The following is a 16,044-nucleotide window of genomic DNA, read 5'->3' as shown; positions in this document are numbered from 1 at the left end:
CCATTCCATAATTTGTTGGTTGTTTGTCAATAAAGATGATAATAATAATAATATAAAAGCAACACTTTATTGTAAACTATTGCTAGCAACCCGCACAAAACATCGGTTACACGCTACAACGCTAGGAGGCAATATAAAATTGGATCAAGGCGATTATTTAGGTGAAAATTAGGATTAATCACGTACAATATGGCTTTGTGATTACAAAAAGTATAAATATTTATCAATTGCACGCTCACAACAGCCTAAACAACAGACTAACGCTATGATCTATATCATTTTTTATGAAAAAAATGATGTTGATCACATCAAAATCTGCATGAGAGTTGCTCTAAGATCAAAATATATGACACTACACAAATCAATTGGGCAATAATGACAAGGAAATTAGATGATCGATGCCATTTGCCAATGTAACAATTGCATTCGATCAACACTTACATCAGCAGAAAACAATTATGTATTATTAAAAAAATTTATTGCTGCATTTTTCCAATTACAAATCTCGCCTACCATTGCCATAACTGTTAATAAGACAGAGCACCTTATAAAAGAACAGATTTTCCCCGCGCGCCAAAAACTTTTCAATCCACTAACCACACACCAGATGGCAGCACTATTCAGTCTAGAGCATTTTAATCTCGGTATGATACAACCTATCAACCACTATATTAACCGGTTTTTACCAGTAAAACTGGCTAAATATACCGGTAAAAACCGGTACATTTGACCGGTTTTACCGGTTGTTATAGCCGGTTATACCGGTTATTTTGACCAGTTAATATCGGTTGCATGCATTAGGTCACGTGGTACCTCAATACTGCCAACTCAAAGTGCTGTTTTGAAACAATTTTTTTGGACCCCAAAAAGGGTCCCATGGGGCCCCCTACTATTTTTAATGGGTTCCCCAACCTAAAATGTACCCCCACACCAAATTTGAACAATATTGGTTTTAAGTGCCTCGTGAGTCTCTTCGTGACTGTTTTTGAATCTAAGAGGAAAACAAATGATTCATTTGAATAGGAATCAAAGTGCGATCGTTCGACGCGGGTGAGTCACTTTTATACACGACTGGCCGCCGCAGGTTCCAAAGGTGTGACGCCACAATGATTGTGACGTCAGCGAAACTTCGTGTGATCCCTTTTGCTTCCAGTTATCTTTTGTTCTCAAGTTTTCCCATGCACTGCATTTTTTATCATTTGGTCGCGGCCGCGTAAGTTCACTTTGTCACTTCTGCATTCAGTCACGGATCGTAGTGAGCCGAAGAGGCGGGGTCACCTGAGTCTCGAGGGGCCGCCAAGTGAGAAATGTACCGTACGCTGGCAACCAGACGTGTCGACCGGCGTTCGTTCAATGGCTTTCAAATAAAATGTTTGTGTTGACAATGACCGGAGAACAGCGTTTTATGCAACTCCTTAAACGATGATAAGTCAACCACACGTACGCTCGTTAACGTTTAATAAAAAATTTTAAATAAAAAGTTTGCCTTCTAATTTCAATGAGAAGTAGCGAGATTTTAAATTTAAACTGATTTTTCTGGTTTGAAAATAAATCCTTAAAAATATTTTCCGTTTTTTTAACATAATGTATCCACGTAGTAAAATTTTCTGGTAAAAAATATCATAAAAACACCACTAAATTGATTAATAAACAAATTTTGTTTTTCGGAGTATTCCCAAAAAAAGTAGATAGTAAATAAAAAACAGTGTTGGTTCAATATTCAGGTGCTCTGGTTCCCAGCACTATATGGGACAGAGAGCAACAAGCGTGTTACAAAACCTCAGGAAATATTTATATTCATCATGTAAAAAAATGATATTTGATGATTTATGAATTCTCAAGAGTAGACACCCTTTTTCTAACATTTCTAAACAAAAGCTGTACGGCATAAAACCGTCTGCTGGGCCGGCGAAAGCGATTTGCCTTCAGCCGCGTATTATTTTTCAGTATTGCAGCAGAGATTGTTTGTTTAGGCGGTTGCGCATAGGGGATGCCTTGTATTATTTGTCAATTTCATAAAAAAATCTACAAAATGTGGCTAACATTATTAAGGGAATTGAATCATCAAATAAAAATTTAGGATACGTAGAATTTAATGGGGAGAAAATAATTGTATGAGAGAGAAGCTCGAGTATAATTGAATAATAATAATAATAATAATAATATAGAGCAACACAAACAGAGAAAGAATCTGAACTGCTGGCTTCATGATATGCATGAAGTAAGATTCCCGTCCATTTAATCTTTGTTAAATTGTATTTTCCTGAGCTACATTCCTCTATATATTGATCATTATTAAAACTACATCCAGCCGTAATAATAACTATTAATTTCTGGTGAGGAAATTTGAAATGCACACTGCTTGATAATATCAATATCTCTTATATTCTGCTTGTTTTAGCGTTTTAGGTGGTCGATAACATACAAGCATTACGGCAGCTTAGTTTATCAATGCGCTGCGTTCGTCGGCAATCGAAGCAGTTTGGCATTATCGAGTGTTTGATCGGGTCTTAATCAGACTTTTTGAGTAAATATACTTAGCGGCTTGTTCTCAGAATCAGAAATTTTTCAGCGAAAGGCTTTGCAAAAGTTGATCAAGAAAAAGGAAAATGATAAAAATTGACAGAGTCATGCAGTTGCCCACTGGCTAGTAAATGTATTAGATTAATAATTTTTTTCTAAATGTTCTGTGCACGGCTATTACTAAATACATATATGATACTATATACAATAATCAATCATGCGTGTAGTTCTCGATTTAAAAAAGTGCATTGGAACCTACTAAAACTGACTTAAATTGTCAACTATGTAATTTTAACCAACGCAAATGACTCGATCGCAAGAATGAATAAGAAACCTGTATAAACAGAATAGCGTCACTCAAGATATCGGTTTTTCATAAATAAAATTAAAATATTATTGCTTCTTCAAAACACAGTCCCATGCCAGATAGTCATGAGATTTTTAAATAATAAAATTATTAGCTTGAATGAGCATGCTATAGTTAATATCTAACACGTGTGCCAATTAAATTCGTGTTCTTAACTGCTGGCCGAAATTTTCTCCTATAGAGAAATAGAGATATAAATAATAAAGAATAATAAAGTACATAGAAATAAAAATTATTTTTAATCTACTTTTTAATAGGCAACCCCCTGCTAATAGCGAACAACTCGCGAAAACTCAACGTCTCAATATCGTATAGGCGCAAATCAACCCGCACTCGACCTCAGCGCAGCACTAATTTAAAAGTTTTCATTTTGCAGAATTAAAAATTTTATGTCACAACATTTTTTCACGTATATCAATCCAGCAAAACAAGTTGAAAAATCATAATTTAAAATTGTCTTCCATGCCTGATTTATTCGTATTTTAAACAGCCATTGATAAATCAGTAGAATTAAATTCACCTCATATGTCTATTCTGTTTATAATTATGAAAAGTTTTCATATAGAGCTTCTTTGTTTAATAGTGGCGGTGAGCGATGCCTCGCGGCCGAAACTGCTGCCAGAGGATAAAGAGCTGGTACTCAAAGTGGGCGATGAATTCACCCTGGAATGCCACTCGGAAAAGAAAATCATTTGGTTGTACCCCCGACCTGGGATGGTGCGGAATTCTCTCTTGGGAAGCATAGATTTTTCTTAAATATTCTTATTTATTTCAGGAAGACTCTGTGGTGTTAGAGGAACAGACCGACGAGAATTCCTCGGACTACCCATTTGTGTCCACAATAAAGGTCACCACAACTGACTATCTGGAGACCGGTTACTACACCTGCACGGACGAAGAAAACAAAGAGAACTTATTCGAAAACCATCTCGCCAAGATTTACGTTTATGTCGATGGTACGTTTTCTGCTGATTTTCATGTAATGTGGCCACGGTTTCATTGATGCATGTGTTTAGATGACGAGCACCTCATAGCGCACGACCCAAACGATTTCTTCATCGAAGGCCCGGAGAAGGAGGAATCCGTCATCCCTTGTAAGCCGACAGCGCCCGACATCACAATGACTCTGGATCCTAATTTCGACGGCAATGTAATTATATCAGTATTCTTTGGATCGCGTCTCAACTTTTACAGGAACATAATGTTTTTATTTATTTATTTTTTATTTTTTTTTTATTTTTTTTGAAAGAAGAAAGCCAGCGTGCGTTAATTTGTGCATCGATTTAGCCTTGATTTAAATTATTCAGACGCAAATACGAGAAATAAATATCAGTTATAAACACCATTAGGAGAATAGTGCGACGAGCATTTTGAGAAATCTGCCGTTCAGCAGGGAAAAGGGTTTTACTCTGCCCGGTATTTTGGAAGGTTACAAAGTCCTAAATTTCCTCTGCACGGCCAGAAGGAACGAGCGCACGGCCAACATGACTATTTCAATGATATCCACACGTAATTATACCCCTCAATCATCACATTTTCCCTCCATCTTTTTCGATCTTTCAGCTTGCCAATCTGCAGCTTTAATCATACTTGGCTTAGGTTTTCAACAGCTTTTCTTTTCTGCTTATTTTCGCAGGGCACACCCTTCAATTACGATCCTCACCGAGGGTTTGTTATTGCCGAAGTGCAAATAATTCACTCGCAATATTATGATTGTCAAGCAGCTAGAGGCAGCAATGAAAAAAATATGGAATTTGCGTTAACCGTTATCCGTAAGTCACACAAATTTATGACATGAATGCGGTTATGGGTTTGTGCGTGTATTAATTATCGTGTTCTTGAATTTGCCTGCATAATAATAAAATTAACTAGTCTTGCTAAAATTTTAAAATAATATTAGTCCAGATGATATTTTAACATTTAAATCTCCAAAAAGTTTTGCTTTTCATTTATTTGTTCTTGATTTTAATTTCATAAATGTTTGTGGATTAGCAATTTTTTGTTCAACAAATTACTATAAGGTTGTGTCTTCCTCTGCTTCAAAGCATTCTAACAAATAAATTACTGCTTAAAAGTGAGAATATTTGCTTCGCACTTTATATAAATTTTGTGTCTGCTTTCGTATTTTAGCATTAAATCTATTTGTTGCTTTCCCTTGTGCCTTTTGACCAACACCTCACATTTTTTTGCTATTCCTTTTTGAACATATAGCGGAAACGGAAAAGCCGTCACCGCCACACATTTCTATAACGACTGACAACGAGCACGGCCACATTGCCGAAGGTAATTCGTATTTTACCTTGAACTGCTCCGTCAATCTGAACAATGAGGTGAAGTTCGTCCTCGAATGGATCACCCCTAACAACGAAGCCCAGAAAGTAGTCATCTTAAAATTCGTTTGTAGAGTGATTTTAAAACGCAATAAATATTCAGGAGGGACGGCTCCGCATCTCTGAAATGATTTCGTCTTTAGAAGATGGGCACAAAACATCGGCATTCAGAACGCTCACTGTAGAGCACTTGCAGAGCAGCGACGCAGGACTTTACTATTGCAAAATTACCGACCACAACGGACACTTCAACTTGGATTCCTACAACGTAACTGTACACGGTATGTTTTAAAAATAAATATTTAATTATCATACATTCTTTACAGCCTTGATTTTTTCCAATGAGTCACTTTAATTGTGTTTCTTGTCACGCAGGTGAAAACAAATTTATATAAAATTAATGCACTGCTTCTCTTGAATTGCAGCACGGGATGTTACCTATTTGGAGGTGGAGGGGACGAGGGCAGATAGAGAGACGGTGGCATTTGTAGAGGACAACTATGTGCAGTGGCTGGTCAAGTTCAGGTCGCACCCGCCAGCTACGGTCATGTGGCTTGACCCCAAGAAGCAACCCATCCCCTCAGATTCACCTAAGTACAAAATCACAAACCTGATCAACGAATCCCTCCTGCGCATCTCAAACATCAGCTTCAACGACGCCGGCAACTACTCGCTTATTCTCGACAATGGCTACAACGACAAAAGACTCGTCTATCACCTCGTCATTGAAGGTATAATTTATTAGTATAAATTATAAAATTACTGTTGCTGGTCGATTTTTTTTATTAATATAACCTTCCAAAGTAGCGAAATAAAACAAATTTTCTCACTTTAAACATTTTGTTTCAGGCAAGCCTATTATTAAAGTGGTAACCAACGCAACGCAGTTCCGACCAGACCAAAATTATGTGCTGCAATGCGAAGTGGAGGCCTACCCAGCGCCAACCATCACTTGGACGTACGCATCTTGCCAATCAAAAACCAGCTGCGGCAAAACGAAGTCGATGGTGCGCGTTTGGTGTGCTGCACAAAAACTTTATTTTAATATATAATATTTTTCTAGGAAGAAAAAATGACCCGGCGTGTTGGGCGCAAAGAATATTTTTTCATTTCCGATCTGGTCATTGTGGCGAACCAGTCAGCCGAGGTCACTTGCAAAGCCTCTAACGCCAGAGGAGAGACGTCGACGACTGTTCCCATTCTTGTCACAGGTACATATTTATTTTACTAAAAGATATTCAAATAAAAGAAAATTTGAAAAATTTTGGAGGGAGAATGAAAATTAAGCTTTGCAGCCGTCTTGAAAATTGAAGCACTGAAACGCAGCTGACAGCTGTCACACTAAGTGGATATTAACTAGTAAAAAGTATGGAAGCGTAGAAGATGACGTAATGCACAATATGGGCCTACTTACTTGCTAATTAAAACAATACTCGGAGTTGTGTTGTTCTCATGATATTGAGCAAACCGAAACTAAAACAATGAACGCTTGACAGTTTTAACCAAACTCTCAAAAAGGTTTTGATTTTGAAATGGATCAATTTGCTGCTTTCCATCGCGCCATAAATAAGAATAAATAACAATACACCATAAAATTTATTTTAATTTAAATTGAATTTCAGATGTTGATCAAGGATTCGAGCTGATAACTCCAGAAGAGTTTGTCGATGGCTACCCATTAAATTTGACTTGTGCCATCTCAAAATTCCTGTACAAAAATAATCTAGTCTGGGAAAAAGACCAGAAACCGCTTCCCACAGGTGCGTGCTGAGTAGTTTTCCTTATTAAAAATTATTAACAAAAAACTCGCTGATTTTGCAGATCTGTTTCAAACTGAGCTGACGCAGACCAAGTATTCGTACGTCAGCACCCTTTTCAACCCAAGCATGAGCCAATCGCACTCTGGGCAGTACAGCTGCGTGGCCGAGAAACTGGACGGAATGATCTACGAGGACCAGTCAAAGCTTGTGCGCGTGCTGGAGGTGGAGGCGCCCAAGTTTATCAACACTAATATGAACGGTGACGAGGTGAAGTTCAACCGCGACACAAACCACCAGCTCGAGTGCAGGGTGGACGGCACCCCGAGGCCGGTTGTGCAGTGGTTCAAGGACAATGAGCTCTTCATGCCGAACGAGACGCGCATCGGCCTTCTAAACAGGAACCAGACCCTCTACCTGCACTACCTTGGCATGGACGACGATGGCCACTATATGTGCAAGGCCACCAACGCTGGTGGCTCCATTGAGGCATTCGTCCACCTCAGGGTCAAAGGTAAGACAGAGAATATTTCTAAAATTGCAATTTTTATTTCGTGCAAATGACCCTGTTATAAGTGCAATTCAATTCGATTTTATTATTATTTTTCAAAATTTCTTTCTGACCCTGATATCATATTTTTTGAAATCATTAATTTGTGCTGCTTTTACAGGAAAAAGACTGGGGACGATTTTCATCTCGCTCTCCGTCGTTTTCTGCCTCGTTTCTGTGTTTCTCTTGATCATGCTGATGAATAAAATCCGGAAGGAGAGGGTCAGTGTCGAATCTACCTTTTCGTTTAGGCCTCTTGACGTATATTAAAACTTAAATTTGCAGAAGCTGCGCAACGAGCTGACCAGGGCCGGCCTGCACCAGTTCGAAGTCGGCGCCATCGAGTGCATCAATCCTGACCTGGGGGTCGACGAACAGGCCGAATTGCTGCCCTACGACAGGAAATGGGAAATTGCCAGAGAAAAAATCAAGCTAGGTACTCGCGTGCAGCAACCTATTTTATTTTAAAGATTCTACCAAGCAAACAAAATGCGATGTTTTGTTGTGATAAGCATTTTTAATTAATAAATGTCAGTAAAAACTTTCTAGTAGTAAAATTTCTAGGCAGACAATTTTTGCATAAATCTGTAAAATGCAATGCGGTGTTTTTGCAGGCAAACAACTGGGTGCTGGCGCTTTTGGAGTGGTGATGAAGGCAGACTTAAAGACCCGCTTTAGCGACGAGCCAATCGCGGTAGCCGTTAAGATGGTCAAGCGACACGCCGACCCTGCTCACATCAAAGCGCTTGCAGACGAGCTCAAAATCATGGTGCACCTTGGCCAGCACCTCAACGTCGTCAACTTGATCGGCGCTTGCACCAAAAACATCATGAGAAGTGAGTTTATGGTTGCAGTTTAATTTTTTCAATGCATTTGTGTTCAGCTCTGAAGTAATTTTCAAGATTGAAGATGGTATAATTATTAGTCAGAGTTAACTGTTAAAAAAGCCTTATCGCTATTTGCTCGTATTTGAGATTGAATTTAATAAAATGGTAATCATGTTAGATTCAGTTTATTTTGATTTTTAGAGGAAATAATCGTTGGGTATATTTTATGCAGAGCTTGGAAAAAAATCAACCTTTTTTTATTTTATGTCTTTAGTGGAACTTCTCGTCGTGGTCGAGTACTGCTGCTTCGGCAATCTGCAGCAGTTTTTGTTGCGGCACAGAAAGAGCTTCATCGATCAAGTGGTAGACGACGCGATTGACGCGGGCGTGGGAAGAGACTTGCTCGAGCAAAGTGCGGCTGAGGAGAGGAAAGCGAAAGAAGCCAACGAGGATAGACCTTCTTCGTGAGTTAATTCCACCTTCATACTGAACCTTGAACCGAAATATTTACTAAAATATCTTATCTTTTCGCATTTTGCCCTGAATATTATATTTAACTTTATAAAAAAACACGTACGTGAAAGTGATGCCATTTTTGCACCTTCTGAAGAATGGGGAGTCCCTCATCGAATAGCAGTTCCACCTTTTTCCAACCTGCCCATGTTAATGCCTTTTTGTTCTAAAAAAAAATTCTGGTCTCAGGGTGCGTTACTCGACCAACTCGTTTGAAGGCGCAACCTGTAGCCAGGTGACGACCAACCCGAGCGGCTACCAGTGGAACACGGCCAATACGGTGAGCACGTGCGCTGACAGTGGGGGCGGCGCAGGAGCCGGCCACTACCGCGGCGAGCCCAGCCGGCAGGTGATCTGTACCAAGGACCTGGTGTCGTGGGCGTACCAGGTGGCCAAGGGCATGGAGTACCTGGCCTCGAGGAAGGTGCTCCACGGCGACCTGGCCGCGCGCAACGTGCTACTGGCCGAAGACAAAGTGGTCAAGATCTGCGACTTTGGCCTCGCGCGCAGCATGTACAAAAACAACAACTACAGAAAAGAAGGAGACGTGAGTTTTGCTGCTAAAAAATGTAGAAATAATGCATGTGCGTGTTTTAGGGTCCGCTGCCCGTCAAGTGGATGGCCATCGAGTCGATAAGAGATCGCGTCTTCTCCACAGAGTCCGACGTCTGGTCCTACGGCATTGTCCTCTGGGAGTTCTTCACACTGGCCAACACCCCATACCCTGGTAAACGCCCGCTTAGGATTTAATAGACAATTAAGAGTCACTATAAAATGTGTGAATTTTCAGGAATCGACGCCGATGACAGGTTATTCCAGAGGGTGGAAGAGGGCTACCGCATGGAGAAGCCGCGCTACGCCACTACCAAATTGTACCGCGTCATGCGAGACTGCTGGAACTTCTTGCCGTCGCAGAGGCCGTCGTTCAGCCAGCTCGCTGATATCATGGAAAATATGCTTGGAGACGATGATAGAATGGTACAATATGTCTTATTTGCGTATTCATTCAAAATTAGCCAAAAAATAGAGGGGTTAAAAAATTAATATTAATTTAACGATGGGCGGCTGAGAGTGAAATTTAAAAGGGAAAAATCATCCGCGCTCTTGTAATGGACAGCCTCATCAGCAGTTCTGTCTGCAAAACATATTTTAATGCTGCACCGTTTAGCTGAAGTAGGAAAATTTAAAGCACTTTAGTAGTTGGAAATGATTGAGTGAGTGTACTTCATACTAATTTGAAATATAAATTGTGACGCAATCTTGTGAAACCCCGCCACTCGCCCCGCTTCAAAAAGTTTAAAATCTGTTTTAAAACCATTCGATATAATCGGATTAATTTTTATCTTCTCGTCAATTTCAAGTATTTTTAGGGATATAAAATATTATTTGCTGGCAATGGAACAGCAGTTTGGGATTCTGATGAATTTAGGCAGTCAAAGACGTGGCTCAAAAGTATAAATTTTTGATGCGCACTCATTTAGAGTAAAACAAATTCAGGGGAATAGAGCAAAAATAGCTGATTGTAATAAATTTGCGACTACAGAAATGTAAAATTGCTTGGCAATTTTTGCACTCCACGTTTGTTAACAGAAAAACTCCTAAAGGTTGTTTAATTTGATTTTAAATGCATCCTGCTAAATGAAGTCGAACAAATTAAAAAATGTTTTTCATATTTTTGTACGCAGCACTACATGAATCTGAGCCAGAAGTACTTGAAACCGACCATCGAGGTGGAGGACTACCTGCAGGTGATGCGCGCGCCGACGCACAAAGAGCAGAGTGCGTACGTGAACGTGCCGCAGGGCGACGGCGACAGCTACCTGGCGATGAACGCATCGCCGCCGCGTACCGATGGCATCGGCGGCGGCGTGATCACGGACGATGGCGGCTACCTGCGGATGAACCTGACGACGCCATCACCGGCAGTGGCCTACTCGAACCTGGCGCGCAACCCAGAGGAGCTGCAGCCGATGCTGCCCTCGGCCGTGGACAACCCGCAGTACCTCGACCTGCGCGACAGAACGCGCTCTGAGGCCCGCTCCAGCGGCTTCCACTCGCTCAGCCGCTCGCCTGAAGAGGCACGCGCCCACCCTGAGTACCAAAACGTCAGCGTCGCCGTCTGAGGCCTTGGATTTGTGAATCTCGTCAGACTCGATCAAATTTTCGACCATATCTTAATTTTACGCGACTTGCTAGTCAGACCAAATGCGCGTTTGCCGAAAAATCCGAACAGTGAATTTTTTAACTACGCGTGCCTTATTAAGTGACAAAGCAGCAACTCAAATGTGTGAGGACAAGGCGGAAACAATCAAAATCAGCTGAAAGTATTGTTCCTTCACTGCTCCCAGTGGTCAGAATCAAATGGGAGTCTTTAAATAAGATTTTTGATTTTTTTTTGTTTAAAAAAAATAATGCAACTATGTGCACACTAAATGTGGATATTTATTTCACGATAAAATGACACAATACACGACTGATTGTTAAACAGAATACTTTTTGGCCTTAGAAAGAGATTTTGCTATGGAATTTCGGGAACAATCACAGATAGAGATTCTTGGTGCTTGTGGACAAGGAGAAGGAGGAATGTATTCATTTCCAAGACTTTGTGCAGTACTTTTTAAAACACAAAAGATAAATATTTATATACCAATAATATGTGCGTTTCGCTGCATTTTCACATGGAAGACACGGTTGGTTACCTAACTATATATACGCATCATTAAATTTAATATATATTTTCTGGCACGATACAACGACTTGAAGCCATGCATCTTTTGACTTACAAAGAATAATAACAAAAGCATACGTAGTGGAAGACATTCGATTTCATACATTGCGCAGCATTCAAAATAAATTGTGTTGATGCTCGCCTCGAGCCTTACCTCTTGGGCAAATTTACTTGCTTTCGACCAGCACCTGTCGGAAGCGGTCAAGGAAAATGTCGACGTGGTGCTCCTGGAAGATCAGCGCTGGTCTCAGCCGAATCGAGTCTTCGCCACATCCACCACTCTGAATGCCTGAAATTTATTACATTTCTTAGTTTTTTTTTTCACAAAATAAAATATCATTAATTTTTTTGATTGGGTTATTTGTCTGTGGCCATGGAAACTAGAAGCTATCTTCAAATTTATGATAAGACATCAAGAAGAAGTATAAAATAGTTCAGTTTCTTCTTTGAAAATGAGTCTTCTTAAATGCCAATTTTTTAATATCAACGCCTTAATAGGATAAAATTGTGCTTTTAGGGGTATTTTAGAGAGCCAGCCCATTTTTACCTTTGGTTTTGAGGCGAGCGACGAGGCTATCCCTGAGTTTGGGGCTGCTGCAGGTAACGGCGAGGAAGGTGCCGCGGCCCCGTGTCTTGCTGAGCATCGCCGGGAACTCGCTTTGCAGCTGCTTGAGCCCTGAGAGCAGACGGTCTCCTGAACGGCGCACCTGGCTCAGCAGATCGTCCTTCTTGATCACTTCGATGACGCCCTCCAGAAGCAGCAGCTTGCCAGGGTCGCCCATCCATGTGTTGAAGATGCGATATGACTGCGGGGCTCTGCAAATTTAGATTTTGGTCCAAATTAATTTATTGCTAATATTAGCTGGTTTTCTTTGCAAATCTTTCCAGTGAGCCTGGTCATTTCATTCAAGCTGAATCGCAATCTCGTCACCAGTTAACCTTGGAAATGAACAAGTATTACAGAGATTGTAATTTGCCTTGCCAACCAACAGCACGCTCAAACGCGCGTTTTGAGATGATAATAAGTTGCAATTATGCCATCAGTGGAACGGCACTATCTATAGAGTAAATATTAATATTTTATCCATTCAAAGCCAAACTGGCACGTCTTTTTACAGTATTATCATTCACAATCAATGAATTCATACAGCGGAGAAATTAGCTCAAACAAGCCAAGTATAAACGATCGATAACACGTTTCTAAATTTTTCTGCTTCAAGTTGCGTAAATATCACGTTTATCTTATCATTTTTCGCCTCGAGTTCAAAATGTACAGACAAACGAAAATGTCATGTACTCACTGAGAACAGTTTGGAGCTGAAGATGAATATTGATTTAATAAAAAAATTGCACTTTCATTTAAATCTTAACTTAAAGAACTTACTTGAGTTCAGCGGTGTGGTAGAATCCACCGGTGAGCATTTTCTTGCTGAAGGTGACCACGTCAGGGGGTCCGTCTAAGTTGAAGTGCTCGTGGCACCACATCTTGCCTGTGGCGCCGCCACCGGTCTGCACCTCGTCAATAAGCAGGGCGGCGCCGTTCGAGCGGGCAACCTTCTGCAGACCCTGGAAGAACTCCGGCGAACCCTCGTTATCGCCGCCCTCGGCCTGGATGGGCTCCACCACGATGCCGGCCACCGGGCGGCCTTTTTTGGCAGCGTCCTCAATCAGCTGCTGAACTGCTGCCAGGCACCGCCGGTCCTCGGCCGCGTTCTCCTGCTTGTTCTCCTCCAGAGGGTACCTGCCAAATAAATGCAACACGGCAGTTGTTAGAAGAGTAGCAGGAAAATTTTAGCACTTTGTAAAGCTCTGGAAATTATACAAAAAATCTTGATAAATATGAAAAACTTTTTTTAGATCTTTAACTAATTGATTTAATTTCCCCCTTCAATTTTCACATTGCTATCCATCTTTAATTTCTAGAAATGAAAAAATTTTTTTTTTAAATTTTATCACGAAATATTATTAACAATTCAAATGTGCGTTAAATTATAGAGCGTGTGGATGGTTTATGCGCACCTGTAGTTGGGGAAGGGTGCGATGGGCCAGTCAAAGGCGGGCACATCGATCTTGTGGATGGCCTTGGAATGGGTGGTGGAGAGAACGCCGAGAGTGCGGCCGTGGAAGGCACCATGGAAGGAGAGGATGCTGAGGTCAGGGCTGCCAGGCGGCTGGTTCACCATGCACGAGGAAATTTCTTCAGGGCTGAAGTCGACTCCGCGCTGCTTGCCACGGTACCACATGAAGATGGCTTTGTACGCGTTCTCGTTGGAGCACGAGCCGCACGCCATCGTCGTCACCTGTTCCAGCCCTGCTGGCGCCACTCCCAACAGCACCTTCCTAAGCTTGTCACACCAGTCGGCGCCAGGGAACACGCCCAGGGCCGGCCGGTTCACCATCGTTTTCTGTTGAGCGAAAATTGCAATTTAATCTACATTAAATATATATTACATTTACTTATTTAAATGTGATTGAATCATGTAAATGTGTCTAAAATATATATCAAGGGTGGGTAATCAAGGAAGCACGAGTCAAATAACAAATTAAAATGGCAAGTCTACCATGGTAATAGAGTTGGATTTGTGAGGGTGTGGAGGAAAGCACTTTTTTAATATTCTCAAATAAATACCCAACCCAAAATACACGTTCCAATCAACGCAATATTTAATGTTTCAGAGAGTATTTCGTGCAGAAATTAAAAAAAAAACGCACAGAAAACTTATTAATAGCTCACAATTTAAAATACTGACCAGCTCCGGGGAGCGTATCCCTTTCATACAATGACTTGAATATTATCATCAATGCAGAGTGCATGGGTCACAAAATGAATTGAACTTGATTCGCAGAGTTGTTGAAAATTATTTTGACAACACAGGCGTACGCACACAGCATTGCAAGAACGACGCAACAGCTATTAATCACAATTGCTTGATTTTTATGCAGTGAGCGCCGACGTGGCAATAATTTTTAGTCATCAAAACTAAACCTAAAAATCTCCCTAAAAAAACAAATTTCTCACCACGTTGTGCGGATTGTCAGTGAGCATCTGCAAGAGGTGCGGGTGGTTGTAGCCCAACGGTAACGACGAAATCTGCGTGTAGACGTCGAGGAGAACGTTGCCGTCGACATCTGCCAAGTAGTTGCCAATCGAGCGGTCGTAGTCGGCGAAAAGCTGAATCGATCCGCTTTGCTAAGAACAAAAGCAGCAGAAGAGACATAAACTTCTCGCATCCTCGCACAGAACAAAGGAAGCATGCATTGCGTTGGTTGCGAGCTCTAAATTCTTCTCATAACTATCTATATTGGCGTGAAAAACTTTTGCTATCCCCAGATTCCTATAAAATCAAACTGATGCCACAATACCAAAATTCCTTGAAAATAATGGAGAAAGAGCACGACAGTTTTGTCACAAAAATTGATGCCATCGCGGCTTGGTTCAAACCATGTTATTGAGATAAAATTAATTGAAGGCCAAATTTTCGACCAAAGGCACATTTCCACATGACATTATAAATTTTTTAATTTTATCGCGAAGATTACGATTTTCAACGCGCCTTTAAACGTAAAAGGACAACCAAATTTCCCTCATCTGACCATTTAAAAATGAGAATTGACGCAATGAACCCAAGCCTCCACCGTATCAAGGGCCCGTGGCAACACGGCCGGGTATCGGGCGAGAATTTTCGACCCTCCGCATGCCTTTGCCCCCGGGCAACAGCAAAAAGGAGCGTGTGATAAAAAAAATGGAAAAATTCCTGAAGCTCAATAGGCGCGTATTAAATATATGGTCAGTTTTACCTATTAGCCCAAGGAGCCGAGTCGCAAGTTGACATTAATGATAAAAATAGAAAATTACGCGACGAGAAGCAATTAAAAATTAACCTCACTTGAATTTGATTAAGCTCTTGGAGCAGCTGCTTCGAGCGCGGTCCAGGGATGTTGGTTTTGATGGTCGGCGCCTTTGGTTCACCTGCGACCAGCGACGACGCAGCCCGCAGGACACGAGCTGTAACAACAAATTTGCGTATACCAAGGGACGGCTCAATTTTCATTTCTCGGCGCGGGGGGAATGATCGCTGATTTCAAGAAACTCACCCTGCTGTGCGCCACCAACCCTTGCGAGCAGCGACGTCAGTTTGCACGGCCGGCTGCACAGACTGGCCATGTTCGAGCCGAAGAGGATATTGATATACGGATCGAGTGCTGCACCAATACGAACCGCGCTGCAGCTTATCTCCAACTGAATTGAATGAAGAGTGAAGCTGCTGCTGCGGGTGCGGGCGGACGAGGGAGCGAGCGTCGGCTGGCTGGCCTAGCTGGTAGCTGCCTGTGCCTTTATAGTATATTAGCGCCGATCGAGACCGTGTGACCTTGTCCTTGGCGCAGACGCGGGCCACGCCCCCCGCGGCTCTGACTGACTGAAGGATGCGTGTGACCCACCGACAATTG

At 41.5% G+C, this 16,044-nt stretch overlaps 2 protein-coding genes across 5 annotated transcripts in view; one reads left to right on the top strand and one right to left on the bottom strand.

Moving 5' to 3' along the window:
- The window catches only part of LOC135943270 (vascular endothelial growth factor receptor 1-like), a 45,336-nt gene extending 33,816 nt beyond the window's left edge, over positions 1–11,520 (top strand). The window contains exons 2-20 of one of the 3 annotated variants that reach the window (XM_065489728.1): positions 3,474–3,607; positions 3,666–3,846; positions 3,907–4,040; positions 4,527–4,662; positions 5,102–5,268; positions 5,324–5,501; positions 5,646–5,951; positions 6,070–6,227; positions 6,284–6,431; positions 6,843–6,980; positions 7,042–7,491; positions 7,649–7,749; positions 7,813–7,963; positions 8,142–8,363; positions 8,629–8,818; positions 9,057–9,414; positions 9,465–9,594; positions 9,658–9,845; positions 10,553–11,520. In XM_065489728.1, coding sequence (XP_065345800.1) covers positions 3,474–3,607; positions 3,666–3,846; positions 3,907–4,040; positions 4,527–4,662; positions 5,102–5,268; positions 5,324–5,501; positions 5,646–5,951; positions 6,070–6,227; positions 6,284–6,431; positions 6,843–6,980; positions 7,042–7,491; positions 7,649–7,749; positions 7,813–7,963; positions 8,142–8,363; positions 8,629–8,818; positions 9,057–9,414; positions 9,465–9,594; positions 9,658–9,845; positions 10,553–10,990 — 3,908 coding nt within the window. In that variant the 3' untranslated portion in view covers positions 10,991–11,520. Of the gene's footprint in view, positions 1–3,473; positions 3,608–3,665; positions 3,847–3,906; positions 4,041–4,239; positions 4,400–4,526; positions 4,663–5,101; positions 5,269–5,323; positions 5,502–5,645; positions 5,952–6,069; positions 6,228–6,283; positions 6,432–6,842; positions 6,981–7,041; positions 7,492–7,648; positions 7,750–7,812; positions 7,964–8,141; positions 8,364–8,628; positions 8,819–9,056; positions 9,415–9,464; positions 9,595–9,657; positions 9,846–10,552 lie in introns of all 3 variants that reach the window. The other 2 variants (XM_065489727.1, XM_065489726.1) reach the window with 2 other exon arrangements.
- On the bottom strand, positions 7,778–15,891 carry Gabat (4-aminobutyrate aminotransferase). Of its 2 annotated transcripts, XM_065489729.1 has the most exons (8): positions 15,691–15,891; positions 15,483–15,601; positions 14,615–14,785; positions 13,615–14,000; positions 12,980–13,336; positions 12,143–12,411; positions 11,750–11,884; positions 7,778–7,919 (listed from the first exon to the last, which is right to left on the bottom strand). In XM_065489729.1, exons 1-7 carry the CDS (start codon positions 15,758–15,760, stop codon positions 11,763–11,765), a joined length of 1,494 nt encoding a protein of 497 aa, XP_065345801.1. In that variant the 5' UTR covers positions 15,761–15,891; the 3' UTR covers positions 7,778–7,919; positions 11,750–11,762. The 2 variants fall into 2 exon arrangements, with proteins under 2 accessions (XP_065345801.1, XP_065345802.1); XM_065489730.1 differs by lacking the exon at positions 7,778–7,919 and having other exon boundaries at positions 11,290–11,884; positions 15,691–15,852.
- Positions 15,892–16,044: the final 153 nt, after the last annotated feature.

The sequence above is a fragment of the Cloeon dipterum genome, chromosome 4 (genome assembly GCF_949628265.1).
Source record: "Cloeon dipterum chromosome 4, ieCloDipt1.1, whole genome shotgun sequence".
NCBI lineage: Eukaryota > Metazoa > Arthropoda > Insecta > Ephemeroptera > Baetidae > Cloeon > Cloeon dipterum.
This window is presented reverse-complemented; position numbering and strand designations above follow the sequence as displayed.

Excerpts from the sequence above, each read along its gene's own strand:
- Gabat (XM_065489729.1), bottom strand. The coding sequence starts at position 15,760 with ATGGCCAGTCTGTGCAGCCGGCCGTGCAAACTGACGTCGCTGCTCGCA. Across the intron at positions 14,786-15,482 it reads AAGAGCTTAATCAAATTCAA|CAAAGCGGATCGATTCAGCT; the intron begins GTGAGGTTAATT and ends TTTTGTTCTTAG. Across the intron at positions 13,337-13,614 it reads GCACCCTTCCCCAACTACAG|GTACCCTCTGGAGGAGAACA; the intron begins GTGCGCATAAAC and ends TTTATTTGGCAG.